Consider the following 18,812-nt stretch of genomic DNA (forward strand, 5'->3'; position numbering starts at 1 on the left):
TTTTACTTATGTAAATACCGTTTCTGCTCTTAAATGCTTTATCGCTACCACCTGCTGTTTTTAAACTTCATTTTACCGATTTTAAATCATTTATTAAACAAAATTTTAAAACCTCAGTGGCAGGAGGAATGGAATACATATAACAATTACAAATTGCACTCCGTTAAACCTGTTATCGTTGAATGGACTCCAGGCTATAGAGACAACCACCGAGACGAAGTTGTCTTAGCCCATCTTCGGATGGGTCATACTTACCTTACACATTCATATATGTTGAAAGACGAAGACAATCCCCGGTGCATAACATGTGATGAGCCATTCACCGTTAAACATTTTTTATTAGACTGCAGTCACCTTCTGTCTTCTCGAGAATGATTTTATCGCACCAGTTCTTGTCTAAAATCACTTTTTGAAACTGTTGAGATTTGTGAAATACCACCCGCTCTATCAAATTACGTGAATGTTGCTAACTGGATTTTATCGCACCAGTTCATGTCTAAAATCCCTTTTTGAAACTGTTGAGATTTGTAAAATACCACCCGCTCTATCAAATTACGTGAATGTTGCTAACTGGTATCTGTCGGTATTTTTACCACGAATTAGACACAAGTATAGCGGTCTTTATAGTGATTTATTACGTGTCCGTCGCCTCTATGTCATTTTGGTAATGCTTATGAAGATGCATATCAGTATTCTATATTTGTCCGCTATTTTTAAATACACAAATAGGTATTTCAAATTCGCTAGTGGACATTGGTATTCAGCTCATTCCCGATGTCAATGTTCTTTAGTGGGTAGACCCTGTCCTTCCATTCTAAACCAACATCAATATTATACTGGCCGTTCTTTCTTAAATAAAAACAACAAAACGGTTTGGAACTAATTAGTTGACAATATAGGCAACTGGAACTTCGCTTTCTTATTCTTCTTAACTTTTTTCTTTCTTAATATTTCAATGATTTCATTACGTTTAATTATTGTGTATCGCATTGTTGGGAGAGGGCCGAGTAAGTTGTAAGAACTTGTACTCAATGCCTTTGATGGACATATTCGGTAAGACTCGCTGACATATAAACAAAATCCGACATGTAAACGGAAAAGATTTGGTGGAAAATCCTTCGCTTTCGATGTGTCCGACTAGAAGAAAAACTGATGGAAATTTAATGCAGTGACTAAAAAGTAACGCTATGATTGGTCAAAACTGGAAATGTTATATCATCACTGATGTACATTGTATTCCTAGTCTTCACCGACAATAAAAGTAATAAAGACATTGATCAGTTTAAAGAAAAACTTTTTATCCTGCAACTGTTACTGCCATTGTCGGAATACAACATGCTACCTATATTTTGCTGTATTCGGCAGTGACGGAAAACAGTTGTAGCTGTAGCGCGTGCATTAATTAGACAGGCTCGTCGCTTTGTTCTTTCTTCACCCTTGCCAAAGTAAATCTTACATCTTAAGACACTTGTCAAGTTTTATCTTTATATGGTATAGGAAATCGTGTATCATCACAAGCGATGATAATTTTTCTTTCAGAGACGATATAAATTTTGTAGTTTTGATTTTACACTCTATTGCTATAGAGATCGCATCAAATTCATTTTACCTGCATTAAGTGAAATAAAAAATTGCATTTTCTTGTTTTGATGTTTTAATTTAGAATTAAAATTTGTTGAATAAAACCAGCGTTCTGACCTAGGATATATCTTACATGTAAAATCACGACTGCAGTCTATATCTAATAAACAGATCACTAACGAACCGCTGGCCGTGTTTGATTACATTGAAAAGCAATACATCTGAATAAAGAGAGACAACTCTTACTTGTAGTTGACAACCTCGTGCGGAGTTGATGTGTACAGTCTACATTGTACATAACTTACAATATATATCATGAATGATTTTTCAATTTCAACAGTGTCGATATTAAGATAAAAATGTATAAAGAGGGACAGACGAAATTCATTAATAATAAAAACCCTCCGTATTGTGTAAATCTCCCAGGATAGTAAGCTCTACATGTTGACCATTCTACACTAACTAAATTTATTTGCGAAAAAGTTATGGAAAAAACACATTTTCTGACGAGTGTTTCAAATGCATTAATTATACAGACATCATTTCAATTTCCTCCACAAGCACATACACTATACTTTTTGTCCTGCTAAAGTATAAAAGAAATGAACAATACCTCGAGCTCTGTTTGCTCTAAATGTCAAGAAAAGAATACCGAATAATCATAGCACTTAAACTATGCTATCTCACACTCTGATCAATTCTCTCACATTTACCAGGTTGACGTCACGCTAGCACCAATCTTTGGAAAGTTTTCACTCTGAAAAATGATACTAAATCGATATTTCTGCCAATCAGAAGTGACATATGGTATAACCTAAGACGAGGGAGTCACGGCCTTTTATTGGCTACATCAAGGACATAGATGAGGGTATTACTTTCTCCGGTACACAGTAGTGAGTGGTGTAATAAAACGGTACATGTTCCCAACTACAATAACCAGGGTCATTCACAAGGTTTCAGTACCAGTGGACTCTTAGATTAAGGTGTCTCTAGCCAAGGGCGCTAAGTCAAACGAAGGATTCATCAACCTTGGGCACGAGATCGGAGTAAGATTTTACAACCTGTGGGCACTACATCAAATTAAGGTTTCTGTACCCGAGGTCAAAATATGAAAATCAGGTTTCTGTACCCACGAGAGCTAAATCAAATGAATGTTTGATTAACCGGAGGCACGAGATCACAGTAAACTTTTACTACTTGTGGGCTTTAGATCAGATTTAGGTTTCACTACCCGGGATACTAGATCAAACTGGGGGTTTCAGTACCCGGATGCAACAGACCAGACTGAGGTTTCAGTGCCCGAAGCCTCAGTATCAGAGAACGGTTTCACAACACGGGATACCAGATCAAACCGGGGGTTTCAGTACCCGGAGGCAACAGACCAGAGTGAGGTTTCAGTGCCCGAAGCCTCAACATCAGAGTAATGTTTTACTACCCGAGGGCATTAACCGGATTACGCCCGAATGGTTTCAGTGTCCGTAGCACTAGAACATACCACTGTACATAAAATATTACATGTGCTAGTATGATTGCAAAATGTAATTAATAGTCAATTTTCTGAGATCTCATAAAAACCATGTCACTCCTGCTCATTTGCAAGGAGGTTCATACGTTTAGAGTTTAAATCAAAGTATAACAAAAGGTTTTATATACAATCATTGATATAATGTACGTTATTTATATAAGTGGTAAGGAATAAAACCAACCCATTAACAAAGTTTGTTCTATGTTTGTAATAAAATGTAAAACATATATTAATAAGAAATAACTTTGTCAATTGAAAACAGAATGAAATAATTACTATATACTTAATAAATCGTTCACGGATGATTTCAGAATTAAACAACACTGTAACTACTATTGTAATGGCCTGTAAGCAAATGAAAATGAAATAATTCTTTCAAATTTTGTCGTTTGAATACATATTACATTTAAAATAATTAATCGTTCAAATGCTACATGTCTAAAATAAAGTAAGATATTTAAAACAAGTCTTCAAGGATTCCCTAACTAGGCGTAGACCGCTTGTAACTAAATCGTGTTCTATATACCGATGACCGTATTACACCATCTTTTCAACAGATGTATCAAATTTCAAAAGGCAGTTAAAATGAATATGATATAATTTATTTTAAAGATACGCAAAACTGGTTCATGCTCAACCAAAAAGTTTTTAAAAAACTGGTACTAACACATGTAACCAGTATTCTCTTCATTACCGCAACAAGTAATCAAAATTGAAAATACAGTAGGAGTTATCACCCTTAGTGTGGAGTTTTCCTGCTCGGCTAGAAGTTTGTCGCGAGAAGATTTCAACCTACACACATGTCCGTGGGGAATCGGTTCGTTTGTGAAGTAGGACTTGTTTGTAAGTACAAAATTATTAGATAATGTTTTTATCGGTCATTACCGAACAATCAATATAATGATTAATGCGATGTATGGAATTATATAATAGTTTTGATAGTATAGCTGATACAACCAGGAGCGTGGGAACAAAAGTAAATTCCACACGAGGTTCCAAAAGGGGATTGATTGATAAAATGTCATTACCGAAATGCGAGATGACGTTTCGGTAATGACGATATCGTTTCGGAGATGACATTTCAGCACATATCAATGATTAAATAATGGTACAACACTCGTACCATCCTGTACAAACTAATGGTATTTTTATTTCTAGTTTTGCTGGTATTTTGACTCAGTTGTTCCATTACGCCATTACAATAATTAGTTTCCGTGAGTATTAGTAAACTGTCCTGCATTGTAATTAATGACCTCGTATGATTTAAAGAAGAATTCCTGAGTTCGGACGTCGAAAATAAAATGTGTTAAATTCATTAATAAAATTTATACCGGAAAGAGGTTTAATAAACAGTATGTTTAAGAGTGCCAATCAGTATTAAATGTACCTACCACTGATATATGTACAAATATTGTGTGCCTTTGTGGCAATTGATTTATATTTCCGATCGAATACTACAGAACATTGGGTTCAAATAAAAATGTATTAATTTTGTTTGCTACGGGAAAAATCACAATGTACACTTATTTTTATATATATCGCTTCAAATGTAGGAAAAATCATTTAAAAGTCATGGCCAGCCATACCCTGGCGTAATTCATGACATTGATGACGAAAAGTAGGTAGAGGTGCAGGTTATGTATAGAATTGGCAGAAACCGTTTTTTCTGGCCTCTCCTGGAAGACATCCTATGGTATCCGAAAGCAAACATTATAACCATGCTGCCAACACCTCACAGATTGTAACCAAGAGACACCATGCAATCGATCCCAAAATCTGGGCTTTGATTGAGAAAGACCTTGATTGAAATGTTTATTCAGGCGTTTACAGTTCGTTTTTTTCAATGTTGAACGTCATTACCGCAACGACCTGTCATTACCGTAACGGTGTGTCATTACCGCATCGACCTGTCATTACCGTAACGGTGTGTCATTACCGCAACGACCTGTCATTACCGTAACGGTCTGTCATTACCGCAACGACCTGTCATTACCGTAACGGTGTGTCATTACCGCAACGACCTGTCATTACCGTAACGGTGTGTCATTACCGCATCGACCTCTCATTACCGTAACGGTGTGTCATTACCGCAACGACCTGTCATTCCCGTAACGGTGTGTCATTACCGCAACGACCTGTCATTCCCGTAACGGTGTGTCATTACCGTAACATGACATTAAATGATCACTAAAAAGTGTTAGAAGCAATAATAACATACACAAACAACATTTACTGCAATGAAAATTTACAAATCTTTCTTTGGGTAGTGCAAAGTTACATTAATACGAGTTTAAATGTTGTTCATCAGTTTGAAAAAGATTAACTTTTATCATATTTGCTGGCATACTGTCTCAATTAAATAGAATGTGTTAATTAACATGGTTTGCTGGTTTTTCACAGCTTAATACTGTTTATTTTGGTTTGAAATATGGAATTATGAAAAGAAAACGTTAAATATATTCTAGAATTCTGAATACATCAAAATTTCTCATACGTTACGGTAATGACGTCTTAGTTGTTATGGAGATCAAAAAATGTAATTTTCATCAATTTTGAACAAATTGACTCGCTGCAAATGAATGAATTATGAAATATATGTTAAATTCTTTATGTTCATTAAAAAATTGTTTGAAAATGGAGTTGTTGGATTTTTTATTCCGAAAATATGAAAATGTTTAAATCTGAAATCACCCACTGTACATGATACACATTGTTATAATCCACTCATAATATCATATGATATTGGGTGAAATATCGTCGAAAAAATACATGAGAAAACATCATATATTGATTTTCCCCCGGAAAACATGGACATTATCAATATTTATATTATATTGGTTAGTACTAAAATGTTTTAATGGCAATATGATACATGTGCGTGCGTTACAGAAGGCAGTAGAGTTTTGAGAGTTATGTCCCCTTACAATCACTCTTCACACGTGTTTCAAAATGGCCGGCCCAGAAGATAACCAGACGGAAGGTGTTGAAGTCGAAGAGGAAAACAAGGCATTGAAGACGAAAAAGCATGACTCGGGGGCAGCGGATTTGGAGAAGGTTACAGATTATGTCGAAGAGACAGAAATATCCGCCCAAAGTATCGGAGATGTAAGTAAAATATTCAAATCAGAAAAGATATCTGAATAATTTGAGCAGATAAAGTAAATTGACGTCTCTGGTGAGACAGCTGACACATTGGTGCACAACTAATTGAGGTGATTCATTGACCGATTGTTTAAACAAACAACACAGGATGTCATAGTCCTAAATCCAGACTCAGGTTTGTCGCCTATTGAGCTATACTTCGAAGAAAAAATCAAAACATTTTAACATGTTTACAATTCAGCAGAGTACATTTGATGATTATACATCCCAGTGAACAGTCCTTGTAAACTTATGACGGAGTTTATTTTTAATATGTACTCGTCTGTTTTTTACTATCCGAGGGAAACATGCTGTGTATTTTATGTAGTAGGGCTGCAGGCAACAACATACAAAGGTACTACATTCTACATAAAAATTACAAGAATATTAATTTTGTATTGCATATCATATAGTACAAGCACAAGCTCAGTAAAGCTATTTTCAAGGCAAACAAATGTATAAATTTAAAAAAAAACCAAAGTATACATGTCAACATGCAGGAAAAGAAGGTTTATGCATATTTTAATTCAAAATAAAATGTTTTCAAACATATGGCACCCAGTTATATTTCACTTCAACTCCACCTTAGTCCCTTAACTTGTACTAATGCTATTGAGTGAAATAATCACCTGAGACATAAGATAATTCAACAGTTTGATTAACATTACTGTTGATGGATATTGATGTATTAACAATGATACACAGATTATGGCTCTGTAATCCATTGTAAGAAATATAATAATGATAAAAGAAAAAATTCAAGATCACTCAAAATAGACTCTTAAATGATCAGAATTAGTTAAGAACATCAATGAAATTGTCACCTTAAACTAGAGATATGATAAATCCCTGCTAAAGTTAGGAAGGATGACACAAGAAGAAATATATGAATCTGGTATGAAGTATAATAACTGCTGTGCTATATCTAAATAACTTGTTCTATGTGGAACAAATATGTTACAAGTAGGCATACACAAAATATATAGGGGGTAAGTATTACTAACCCTATGTTATAATGTCTTCAGTATATAGCTTAAGTAAGGTCGATGTGCATGCAAAATAAATACTACTCTGCCAAGTTTTACTACAAATAACTATGTATCTGAAGTCGTCCACATACAGGAAGGAAAGCTAACAATTCAAGTAACGTAGTATGGCTTATAGACGCATAGTAGTACATATCATACTATTTGATAGACTTTTATCAATGACCAATTCCAGCTGATGGGACATTTGTTGGGAGTTAATATCATTGGTTAGTGCCTGTTATGTAGTTAGCTGACTATGACATGTATACAGGCTGCATACCTGAGACTACCAAGTTTAATATAGTGATAGAATTTGATTAAAAAACATAATTTATTGTTGGTTATACTTGTGTAGGCTTTGCAATTATAGTTAATTGATTATATAATTGGCTGACTGTGTTAAATATTCATAGAAATTGAATATATTCTCCATTGCAGTAATATTTTTATTTTTTTGTAACTATTATCATGTAAGAGAAATACCTTGAATTTGCATAAGTATGAATATTATTGGTAATTGATATGTTTATTATGAATAGTATGAATTAACATAAAAATTTTAAGGCACCAATGATCGATTATAAAAAAAAAGTTGCCATCGATCATCACATCAGATGAGGTTACATGATTAAATGATTGACATCCTTACAGTGATACAGGACTGTGACTATATTCATGACCCTGTCTTTGTTCGGGTGGGAGGAGGATGCACATATATAGCATTCATCCCATGGTGCCAAGCCCCTTAGCATCCCCATTCAGAATCAATGTAAACTTGTTAGGACATCTCAACAAATTAGGTTTATGATAATCCAATTGTATCATCAACACATTATTGTATACAAGATGATCACTGGTCAGTGATGATGGGGCCAAATGTCACATTTGAAAACTACCGCAATTTTATCAAACAAACAAAGATACTTATAAATTGAAGGGGGGAGGGGAGACATTCACGTCTACAAGACAATTTTGTAGTTTTATTACCATATTCAGTAAAGGATCATAGACCTAAGAATATGGTAATACAGTATATATGTGTGTTCCTCTTTTTAACATGCCAAAAAAGTTGTTGACTGGTAGGGATATCTCTTATATTTTGTTTTTAGGCATATACAGTGAAGGAATATGAACTGTTTTTGTTTAAATAGTATGAATGCTAATCCATATTTCTAATTGGTTTTGGTATGCCAAGCATTGGGAAACCCGAAACCTACCATCTCCTGGGGTTGGCAATCGGTAGGATTAATTCAATAGGATTAACTTCCTTGTTGCTGATTGCACATGATTGTGGTCCGGTAGTAAACATTCCTGTTTTACCTTTATACATATTTTTCTTCTTTGTTCTATTCTATTGAACCAGCAGTATTTATTAGATCGTGTTATATTGAAGGCTTTGAGATAACATATGAAGACAGTGTGAAATTATTGGGTGTTAATATGGATTATCATCATAAATTTGACATACTTATCTAACACCTCAGCAGAAATGCTTGTAAGCAACTTACTGTTTTATAGAGACTGGGTAACAAATTTTTGAACCCACTATTTTTGCAAGATGACTCCTAAAATTTTTGAAATGGCACTCTGGACTCCCCAGAAAATTTTTAATAAAAAATGACACTGGTACATCTATTTGAAATGATTGAATAATTAATAACTTATATATATGGTACAGTGACTGCGGTAATAATACTGAACTAATGCATTATATTTATGATTACTGTTATTGGATATTAATACAACATAACCTACCAAAGCCTACCAAACCAGCCCATTGATTGCCAACAAAAAATAATGCAAGTAATGAAAGTTATGCTACTGTAAGATAGAAATGCCATATATGGATAAAGGTAAATTAAGCATGATGTGCATCATGGAATATGCCTTTATCTTGTTGGCATTCATGTTGCCTATGAATGCAACCTGAAAAGAGATGGTGGCCTGTTATTAAACACTTAAGAAAATCAGCATACATAATGTGTATATAGTGCCTATATGCTAAGGTGAGAATCAGTCATTATATATGTAACCTTGGCAAAACACAAACCATAATATACCGCACGGCTAGAGGTCAGTCGTTTGAGCATCAGACTAATAAGTCGGAGGTCCTGGGTTCAAATCCCAGCTGAAGGATTAAAACTAATAATGACCTCTGTTATATATAGATTTCATATTCTCTTGCTACTGTGAATGAACTCTCACAACCATTGACAATCACATTAATATTAATAATAATTACTCTGGATTAAAATAAACAGATATGATGACATAAATACAGGTGTCACCCTTGACATTTCCATCTTCATGTGTGTACTTCTAACAGACAGGGCAGATTTGTAGAGGCAATAACTCTTTTCTGGTTTGATCTATAAATTCCTGTATACACAACTGAATACATAAAAACCATTGCACAAGTTTGGTAATATTGTCATGTATTTTCTGATTTGTTTTGTTTCTTCAGGCAATGAAGGCTGTGAGTGACAGAAAAGCAAAGGAACGTGCAGAAAGACAAGAACGAGAAAGAGAGCTAGCAAAGGTGAAAATAAACAAGGAGGATGTAGACATTATAGTAAGTACAAAGGGATTGTCAGCTGCTAGACTGGGATTTTTCAAACGCTGATATTTGAGTAATGAACCCATACTTTTCCACTGTGACTCAAATCATCAGAATCCCAACCCATTATATCTCTTAGTAATTGGAATCATCAAAATTTCTTACAATGATGATCTTGATTTCTTTGAAAAATTCTCTCAAAAAATTGCTGATTGATTATAGTCATGTGTTGTCATTTTTATCTCAAGCAAAAAATGGAGGAGGGATAGGACTTGTGGCTCTAAGTGATGGTAGGGGTTGTACAATAGGGAAATGAAACAGCATTGATGTATTTTTCTGAACTGCAATATCTATATATGTATATGGGTGGGTATATTAACAGGAATGTGTTTCTGACCAGGTAAATACAACCTGAAAACATCTCTCCATGGAGGTAATAATACTGCAGATGTAAACCTGACGTTTTATTTCTGAAACATATATGTAACACTCTTTTTAAGTTTGGGGAAACAGTGTACATGTACATATACAATGTATGTATTTAGGCTGAAAACCATGATAGAGAGATTGAATATCATTCAAGGAAAGTCATTCAGTAATAGACACTTTAAATTTCAGCCCTACACTACATTTCACAATACATGTTACACCATCTGTACATCAGTCCGTCTCACAAGCCATATTCTGTTACCACTATTTTCTCAGAATCACAATACCAGGTATACATGACTACGAAAGGATTGCCTTTTCTCAAAAAAATGATCATAGAAAAGACAGATTCAAAATATTTAACACTTAGTATAAACCAATTGATTTGATATTTTTAGCCCACCAGCATCAGATGGTAGGCTGTTCAAATTACTCTTAATATGTGTATCAGTGTTTGTCCCTCTGTCTCTAAAATTTTTTGTTTATCATTTCTTCAGAAGTCCTGTATGGATTATTTTCAGAATTTCTTGTGAAGGTTTCCTTTATTTACTAGTTGTGCATTGTGTCATTTTGGGACTGATTTGAGAAGAAAAAGTGGCCATCTTGGATTATAACAGCTGTAGTTTGTAATTGCTATTTCTTGGGAAGTACTGTATATAGATCCTTCTTATATTTCAATTGTAGGTTTCCCTTGACATCTTGTTATGCCCATTGAGACTGATATAAAACATTGTCCAACTGGGAACCATCTTAGATTGAACAATTTAAAATTTTTCTCGCTATTTTAGAAAAGGAATTATCAAAATTGAGATAATATATAGTAAACAATAATGGAGAGAAGTGGAAAGATCTCATTTTAAAAGACCAGAAAAAATCAAACGATGGTGGGCACCTAGATCCTTCTGGAATCACTGACCTGAAGAATTATAATGTCCTATTGCCATTGTGCTTCATTCGTCGCTGTCCGCCCTGCCTCAACTTTCGACATTCGAAACTCCTTCTAAAGTTCCACCAGTGGGATTGGACTCGAACTTGCATGGAATGATGCTCAAATAGTCCTGACCAAGTGTTGTTATTTTTTGGGTTGCTCTGAAATCCAAGATGTTGACAACTCACTACCAAATTAAAGTTCATCACAAGAAATATTAATCTTATATGTACTCTGCCATCGTACTTGAGTTCCATACTTGTTGCCTAACTTTGAATTTTTAGCCCATCATTATCAAATCGCCCTTCATCCATGGTCGTTTATATAGAAAATAATATTGCTGACAAGGTTTTATTCTAATTCAACCAACATTTTTAAAAATTAGTTCATTGTTTTCGCAAATTACAAGTTTATATCTACTAAACAAACTATAAATACAGGTATATGTGTGGTATATAGCTACACATACGTAATAGTCTAATTTGTACCTTGTACTTCCACTTTTGTAATTTTACTGAAACAATGCATTGTTAAGGGTCCAATGAGTTTTGTAATTTTTCACCTGTTCTAAAGGATCAGTCATCATATGCCATGGGGCCATATCTGTCACTTGTCAACTTTTCCTAAAAATTGCTGGTGGTCATGGAAGACTGTCACATCCATGATATCTCCTGAGATGGTCCCGGCCAAGCGTTGTTATTTTTTGGGTCTGTCTGAAATCCAGTATGACAGACATCTTGAAAAACATATTTTAAAGTTCTTCTCCAATTCCACAGGTGTCTTTGAGCTAAATATTGGTCAGAATGTTAAGGAAAGGTAGCTAGCAAAGTGATCCTATTGTCGGCCTTGTCCAAACTTTTACACGGGAGCCAGTGAGGTCATTTTGTAACATGAGTATCATGTAAAAAACACAATTATTTCTGAATTAATTGAGACAGACAGAAGGCCTGGGCCCAAAATGCTACTCCTCCTGAAACATTGTGGGAGGACACATTTCTTATATATAGGAGACAGGATTCATGGCTCTTGACACAAGGACTGTGTCTTCAGAAAGGAAATTGTCTCAGATTTAGGGCTGAATGCTGTCTGTAAACTTTACTGTCAAGAAATAGGTAACACTTCTTAAAGTTAGCTACTGCTCACCCTAACCACTACCTGCATCATGGAAAACAGCTTCTTAGTAAGATTTCATTCAAAGAAGAAAAAATAAACCTTCTCCCTGTTGATAGTTTGTGTGGCCAGATGATCATGAAGGCCTCATGTTTACCATATTTGGAATAGGTAAAAAAACTTTCACTATTTTGCATCATTACTTAAAATAGACTTTGATAATTATTGAACTGATAATAAACTGACATGTATAATACATGATCACACTTTTTTTACAGGTTAATGAAATGGAGATATCTGCAGCTCAGGCCGAGAGGAAACTCCGAGAATTCAAGGGTGATCTAGTGTCAGCATTAGTAGAACTCACTAACTGACCACAGTAAAAACTTTGTTTATACAAGTATTACTATAGAGAGGAAAAGAGTGAAAGCATTGGATTTGATTTACTGGATCAGCAAGGATATGAAAGGTGTTACCCTTACAGCAGAAAATATGACACTACACTAACCAGGAATATGCCTGCAGGGGAAAAGAGAATATTTCTGGTGTGATGGAATGTCATGAAGTTTGACTCAGATATCTGCTCTCAGCTCTTAAATCTGTGAAGTTACGGTAGATGAGGAAACATGTTCAGAGATTTTACACAGAGTCAGTTATTATTAAAAACTCACAGGACTTTATGTTTAGTCAGCAGATGAAGATCCAGTATGAAGGAGATTCTTCTGTAAATCAATAGTGATAATTGAATATTGATTACAAACATTTTCTTGATCTGTAACCTCAAGGTACATAATCTTTTGCCTACATGTGGCCTCTCGGAGAATATCACACTGAGCTTGTTCAAAATTAATCTGTTATTAGCTTAACAATTTATCCACTTAATATTTCATCAAGATTATATCGTTTTTAATAAAGACAAAATTCTTGAATTACATGTATATATAACAATGTACATGAATATTATCATTTATTAAAAAAAAAATAAAAAAAGTAATTGAAAAAGTAACCACACTTATTTTATTTTTCATAGTCATACCCTAGACTAGTTCACCCCACACTGTAGACTAGTTCACCTTACCCTGTGTACTTGTTCACCTTACCCTGTAGATTAGTAAACCTTACCCTGTAGACTAGTTCACCTTACCATGTAGACTGGTTCACCTTACCCTGTAGACTAGTTCACCTTACCATGTAGACTGGTTCACCTTACCCTGTAGACTAGTTCACCTCACCCTGTGGACTAGTTCACCTCACCCTGTAGACTAGTTCACCTTACCCTGTAGATTAGTTCACCTTACCCTGTAGACTGGTTCACCTTACCATGTAGACTGGTTCACCTTACCCTGTGTACTAGTTCACCTTACCCTGTAGATTAGTTCACCTTACCCTGTAGACTAGTTCACCTTACCATGTAGACTAGTTCACCTTACCCTGTGTACTAGTTCACCTTACCCTGTGGATTAGTTCACCTTACCCTGTGGACTAGTTCACCTTACCCTGTAGACTAGTTCACCTTACCCTGTGGACTAGTTCACCTTACCCTGTAGACTAGTTCACCTTACCCTGTGGACTAGTTCACCTTACCCTGTGGACTAGTTCACCTTACCCTGTGTACTAGTTCACCTTACCCTGTAGACGAGTTCAGATTACCCTGTAGACTAGTTCACCTTACCCTGTAGACTAGTTCACCTCACCCTGTGGACTAGTTCACCTTACCCTGTAGATTAGTTCACCTTACCCTGTGGACTAGTTCACCTTACCCTGTAGACTAGTTCACCTCACCCTGTAGACTAGTTCACCTTACCCTGTGTACTAGTTCACCTTACCCTGTAGACTAGTTCACCTTACCCTGTAGACTAGTTCAGATTACCCTGTAGACGAGTTCAGATTACCCTGTAGACTAGTTCACCTTACCCTGTAGACTAGTTCAGATTACCCTGTGGACTAGTTCACCTTACCCTGTAGATTAGTTCACCTTACCATATGGTAACCATAACATAAATACTACAAGTCAACAAGATCGTTACATGTCTATCAGATCACCAATTAGACATATAACGTCGTAAACATTTATCATATAAGATATCAGTGTAGCCTGACAAAGATAAATACATTTCTTTATCACTGGTTAAATACATAGGTATATGGGTCTACAACAGCCTAGATATACTGTTCTAGGCAATCAAACTAAGACTGTAACTGTACAAGACAGTCACACTGAGATTGTTACTGTACGGGACAGTCACACTGACATTGTAACTGTACGGGACAGTCATACTGAGATTTTTACTGTACGGGGCAGTCACACTGAGATTGTTACTGTACGGGGCAGTCAAACTGAGATTGTTACTGTACGGGACAGTCAAACTGAGATTGTTACTGTACAGGGCAGTCATACTGAGATTGTTACTGTACGGGGCAGTCATACTGAGATTGTTACTGTACAAGACAGTCACACTGACATTGTTACTGTCCAGGACAGTCACACTGACATTGTTACTGTACGGGACAGTCATACTGAGATTGTTACTGTACAAGACAGTCACACTGACATTGTTACTGTACAAGACAAGTCACACTGACATTGTTACTGTCCAGGACAGTCACACTGTACAGGACAGTCACACTGAGATTGTTACTGTACGGGACAGTCACACTGAGATTGTTACTGTACGGGACAGTCACACTGACATTGTTACTGTACGGGACAGTCACACTGAGATTGTTACTGTACAAGACAGTCACACTGACATTGTTACTGTACAGGACAGTCATACTGACATTGTTACTGTCGGGGACAGTCACAATGACATTGTTACTGTACAGGACAGTCACACTGTACAGGACAGTCACACTGAGATTGTTACTGTACAGGACAGTCACAATGACATTGTTTCTGTACAGGACAGTCACACAGACATTGTCACTGTACAAGACAGTCACACTGACATTGTTACTGTACAGGGCAGTCATACTGACATTGTTACTGTCGGGGACAGTCACACTGACATTGTTACTGTACAGGACAGTCACACCGACATTGTTACTGTACAGGACAGTCACACTGTACAGGAAAGTCACACTGAGATTGTTACTGTACAGGACAGTCACACTGACATTGTTTCTGTACGGGACAGTCACACTGAGATTGTTACTGTACGGGACAGTCACACTGACATTGTTACTGTACAGGACAGTCACACTGTACAGGACAGTCATACTGACATTGTTACTGTCGGGGACAGTCACAATGACATTGTTACTGTACAGGACAGTCACACTGTACAGGACAGTCACACTGAGATTGTTACTGTACAGGACAGTCACAATGACATTGTTTCTGTACAGGACAGTCACACAGACATTGTCACTGTACAAGACAGTCACACTGACATTGTTACTGTACAGGGCAGTCATACTGACATTGTTACTGTCGGGGACAGTCACACTGACATTGTTACTGTACAGGACAGTCACATCGACATTGTTACTGTACAGGACAGTCACACTGTACAGGAAAGTCACACTGAGATTGTTACTGTACAGGGCAGTCATACTGAGATTGTTACTGTACAGGTCAGTCACACTGAGATTGTTACTGTACGGGACAGTCACACTGAGATTGTTACTGTACAAGACAGTCACACTGACATTGTTACTGTCCAGGACAGTCACACTGACATTGTTACTGTACGGGACAGTCACACTGAGATTGTTACTGTACAAGACAGTCACACTGACATTGTTACTGTACAAGACAGTCACACTGACATTGTTACTGTCCAGGACAGTCACACTGTACAGGACAGTCACACTGAGATTGTTACTGTACGGGACAGTCACACTGAGATTGTTACTGTACGGGACAGTCACACTGACATTGTTACTGTACGGGACAGTCACACTGAGATTGTTACTGTACAAGACAGTCACACTGACATTGTTACTGTACAGGACAGTCATACTGACATTGTTACTGTCGGGGACAGTCACAATGACATTGTTACTGTACAGGACAGTCACACTGTACAGGACAGTCACACTGAGATTGTTACTGTACAGGACAGTCACAATGACATTGTTTCTGTACAGGACAGTCACACAGACATTGTCACTGTACAAGACAGTCACACTGACATTGTTACTGTACAGGGCAGTCATACTGACATTGTTACTGTCGGGGACAGTCACACTGACATTGTTACTGTACAGGACAGTCACACCGACATTGTTACTGTACAGGACAGTCACACTGTACAGGAAAGTCACACTGAGATTGTTACTGTACAGGACAGTCACACTGACATTGTTTCTGTACGGGACAGTCACACTGAGATTGTTACTGTACGGGACAGTCACACTGACATTGTTACTGTACAGGACAGTCACACTGTACAGGACAGTCATACTGACATTGTTACTGTACAGGACAGTCACACTGACATTGTTTCTGTACAGGACAGTCATACCGTGACTTTGTTACAGTACAGTGCAGTCTTACTGTGACTTGTTATTGTATTGACGGGAACTGGTCCGCGAAGCCACATGATCTGATTATCCAAGAGACATTCTGTGGTCCGGTTAATATACTTTCCGTTGGTGTATTTGATGAAAACGACTCCTCGGTGAAGCGATAACATCTAGCCGTGGAAAGTTGGTCATAATCTGCTCAGTGACCCCTTGACTAATGCTGTGCAGCTCTCCGCTCCACATAACCGGCCATAAACTGACAACGTAAAACGGACGAAAATGTCCGGTCTATCGTGCCTGCGAACAATGATAATATTGGTGAACAAAGAAGTTAACACGTCAACTAATCAAATAATTCGACATATCCAACCAACAAATAAATGACTCTCTAAAAACACCTGAGTCATCATATATTACCACAAATAATATCTATATATAGACGATTAGAGTGTTCACTCCTTATCCCGACGCCTGCAAAGGGGCTGAATATATGTACACGTAAACGTTTTTATACAAGTGATCAAGTCTCGGTAAATTCGGTCATGTTCTAAAGTAGTATCCATCAAGTTGTGTTTACAAACCGTCGATAACTCACGTCAGAAAGACAAATAAGTGAACAGCACTTCTTAATGGAAGTTTATAATGAGAGACAGTAGTAAGACAATTAATGAATTGTATCTTACAACTGTTCCATAGCCCTAGTGCTAGCAAGTTCGTGGGGACCTCAAGATGTCATGTTAAAAACTATGAAATCATATTTACCCTACAACCGGCGCTGCTATGGTCGCGATACACTCGCTACATGTAGTTTGCTGTATTCGACAGCGATGGAAAGCAGATGGATTTTAGGACGTGCATAAAGCGTATATTTTAAGACGTATATACTCTATTTCAAAAAATGATCTATCCCGACTTATATCGAAAATCACCATATTATATCCTAATATGACACATTTCCTTTCAGACGGTGTAGAATTCGCCACAGTGGCAATCGTGTGACGTCATTTATTCATGACGTCACAATAGTGTTATTAACCGCGTGTTACACGATATCTACAAAGCCGGCCATGGAATTCTCACACAAAGCGTTAGTTTAGTTGTGATATAAATATTGATTAGCATGCTTCAAGTCAACCAATTTTTCTTATGTTGAATTAATGTTTTAGATCCGCGATACAATTTGTGTAAAAAGTCAGTCTAGTTACACAGTTACACCATTAATTTAAAACTCATTTTAAATGTTTAATTTAGATCTTAATCACTGCGAAAAGTTAGAAAAAAATTAGATTTTAGTATTTCAATTATCACCGCGGTCTTCCAACAGAAATCAAATGAAAGGGTTACACATGAATGGATGACGTCATCATTGTTATACCACCCGTGCACATTTGAAACGAAAAAAAAACGTATCACACTAGGCCTGTATTTCTATATGCATGACCTAGGGCATGGTGTGTCATCAAAAAACCTATGATATAGTCAATCGGCAGGAACCATGGGTATATATAACATGCAATTATATATGCAATTCGGAGATTCCTTATTGTAACTCCGTTGCAATGGGTTTTAAATAGTTAAATAATAACCACTGGTTATTGTGAATGTTTTGTTAAATATATTTCACTGATAACGGGCAATCTTAATACATGGACACCACATGCTCGGTAAATTTCCCACATAAAGGCATAGACAAGGGGCTGACCTTAAAACTAATACAGCACACAAATTTGTGTCGCTCGGTTAATACACTGCAAGCAGATATCCAGGGTTGTGTTTGACGTAACTGCCACAGTGCACCCCCGCGTATTCACAAGTACAAACGTAGTCATGTATGAGAATGACTGGAGACGTACATTATATACACAACAAGACGGGACAGTGGCCATGACAGGATCTAAAACTTATTACTAAAGGTCTCTGTAAACATGGAGGATAACCAGATTGTTTCATGTAAGTGTGCCACGTGTAGTTGGGGATAAATTACACACAGATACGACAGGTGACCAACATAGGACAGGTACACCGGTGGAGTAAAATTATAGT

The 18,812-nt window shown here is 36.6% G+C and overlaps 1 protein-coding gene across 1 annotated transcript; it reads left to right on the forward strand.

Moving 5' to 3' along the window:
• Positions 1-6,055: 6,055 nt before the first annotated feature.
• Positions 6,056-13,305, forward strand: LOC132559483 (huntingtin-interacting protein K-like). The gene is made up of 3 exons (XM_060224109.1): positions 6,056-6,211; positions 9,740-9,847; positions 12,578-13,305. The coding sequence occupies exons 1-3, from the start codon at positions 6,056-6,058 to the stop codon at positions 12,671-12,673; spliced, it is 360 nt and encodes a 119-aa protein (XP_060080092.1). The 3' UTR covers positions 12,674-13,305.
• The last annotated feature ends 5,507 nt before the right edge of the window (positions 13,306-18,812 follow it).

Source organism: Ylistrum balloti, unplaced genomic scaffold, assembly GCF_031769215.1.
Source record: "Ylistrum balloti isolate Yb309-2 unplaced genomic scaffold, AGI_CSIRO_Ybal_v1 Utg370922, whole genome shotgun sequence".
NCBI classification, from domain to species: domain Eukaryota; kingdom Metazoa; phylum Mollusca; class Bivalvia; order Pectinida; family Pectinidae; genus Ylistrum; species Ylistrum balloti.

Excerpts from the sequence above, each read along its gene's own strand:
- LOC132559483 (XM_060224109.1), top strand. The coding sequence starts at position 6,056 with ATGGCCGGCCCAGAAGATAACCAGACGGAAGGTGTTGAAGTCGAAGAG. Across the intron at positions 6,212-9,739 it reads CCGCCCAAAGTATCGGAGAT|GCAATGAAGGCTGTGAGTGA; the intron begins GTAAGTAAAATA and ends TTGTTTCTTCAG. Across the intron at positions 9,848-12,577 it reads AGGAGGATGTAGACATTATA|GTTAATGAAATGGAGATATC; the intron begins GTAAGTACAAAG and ends CTTTTTTTACAG.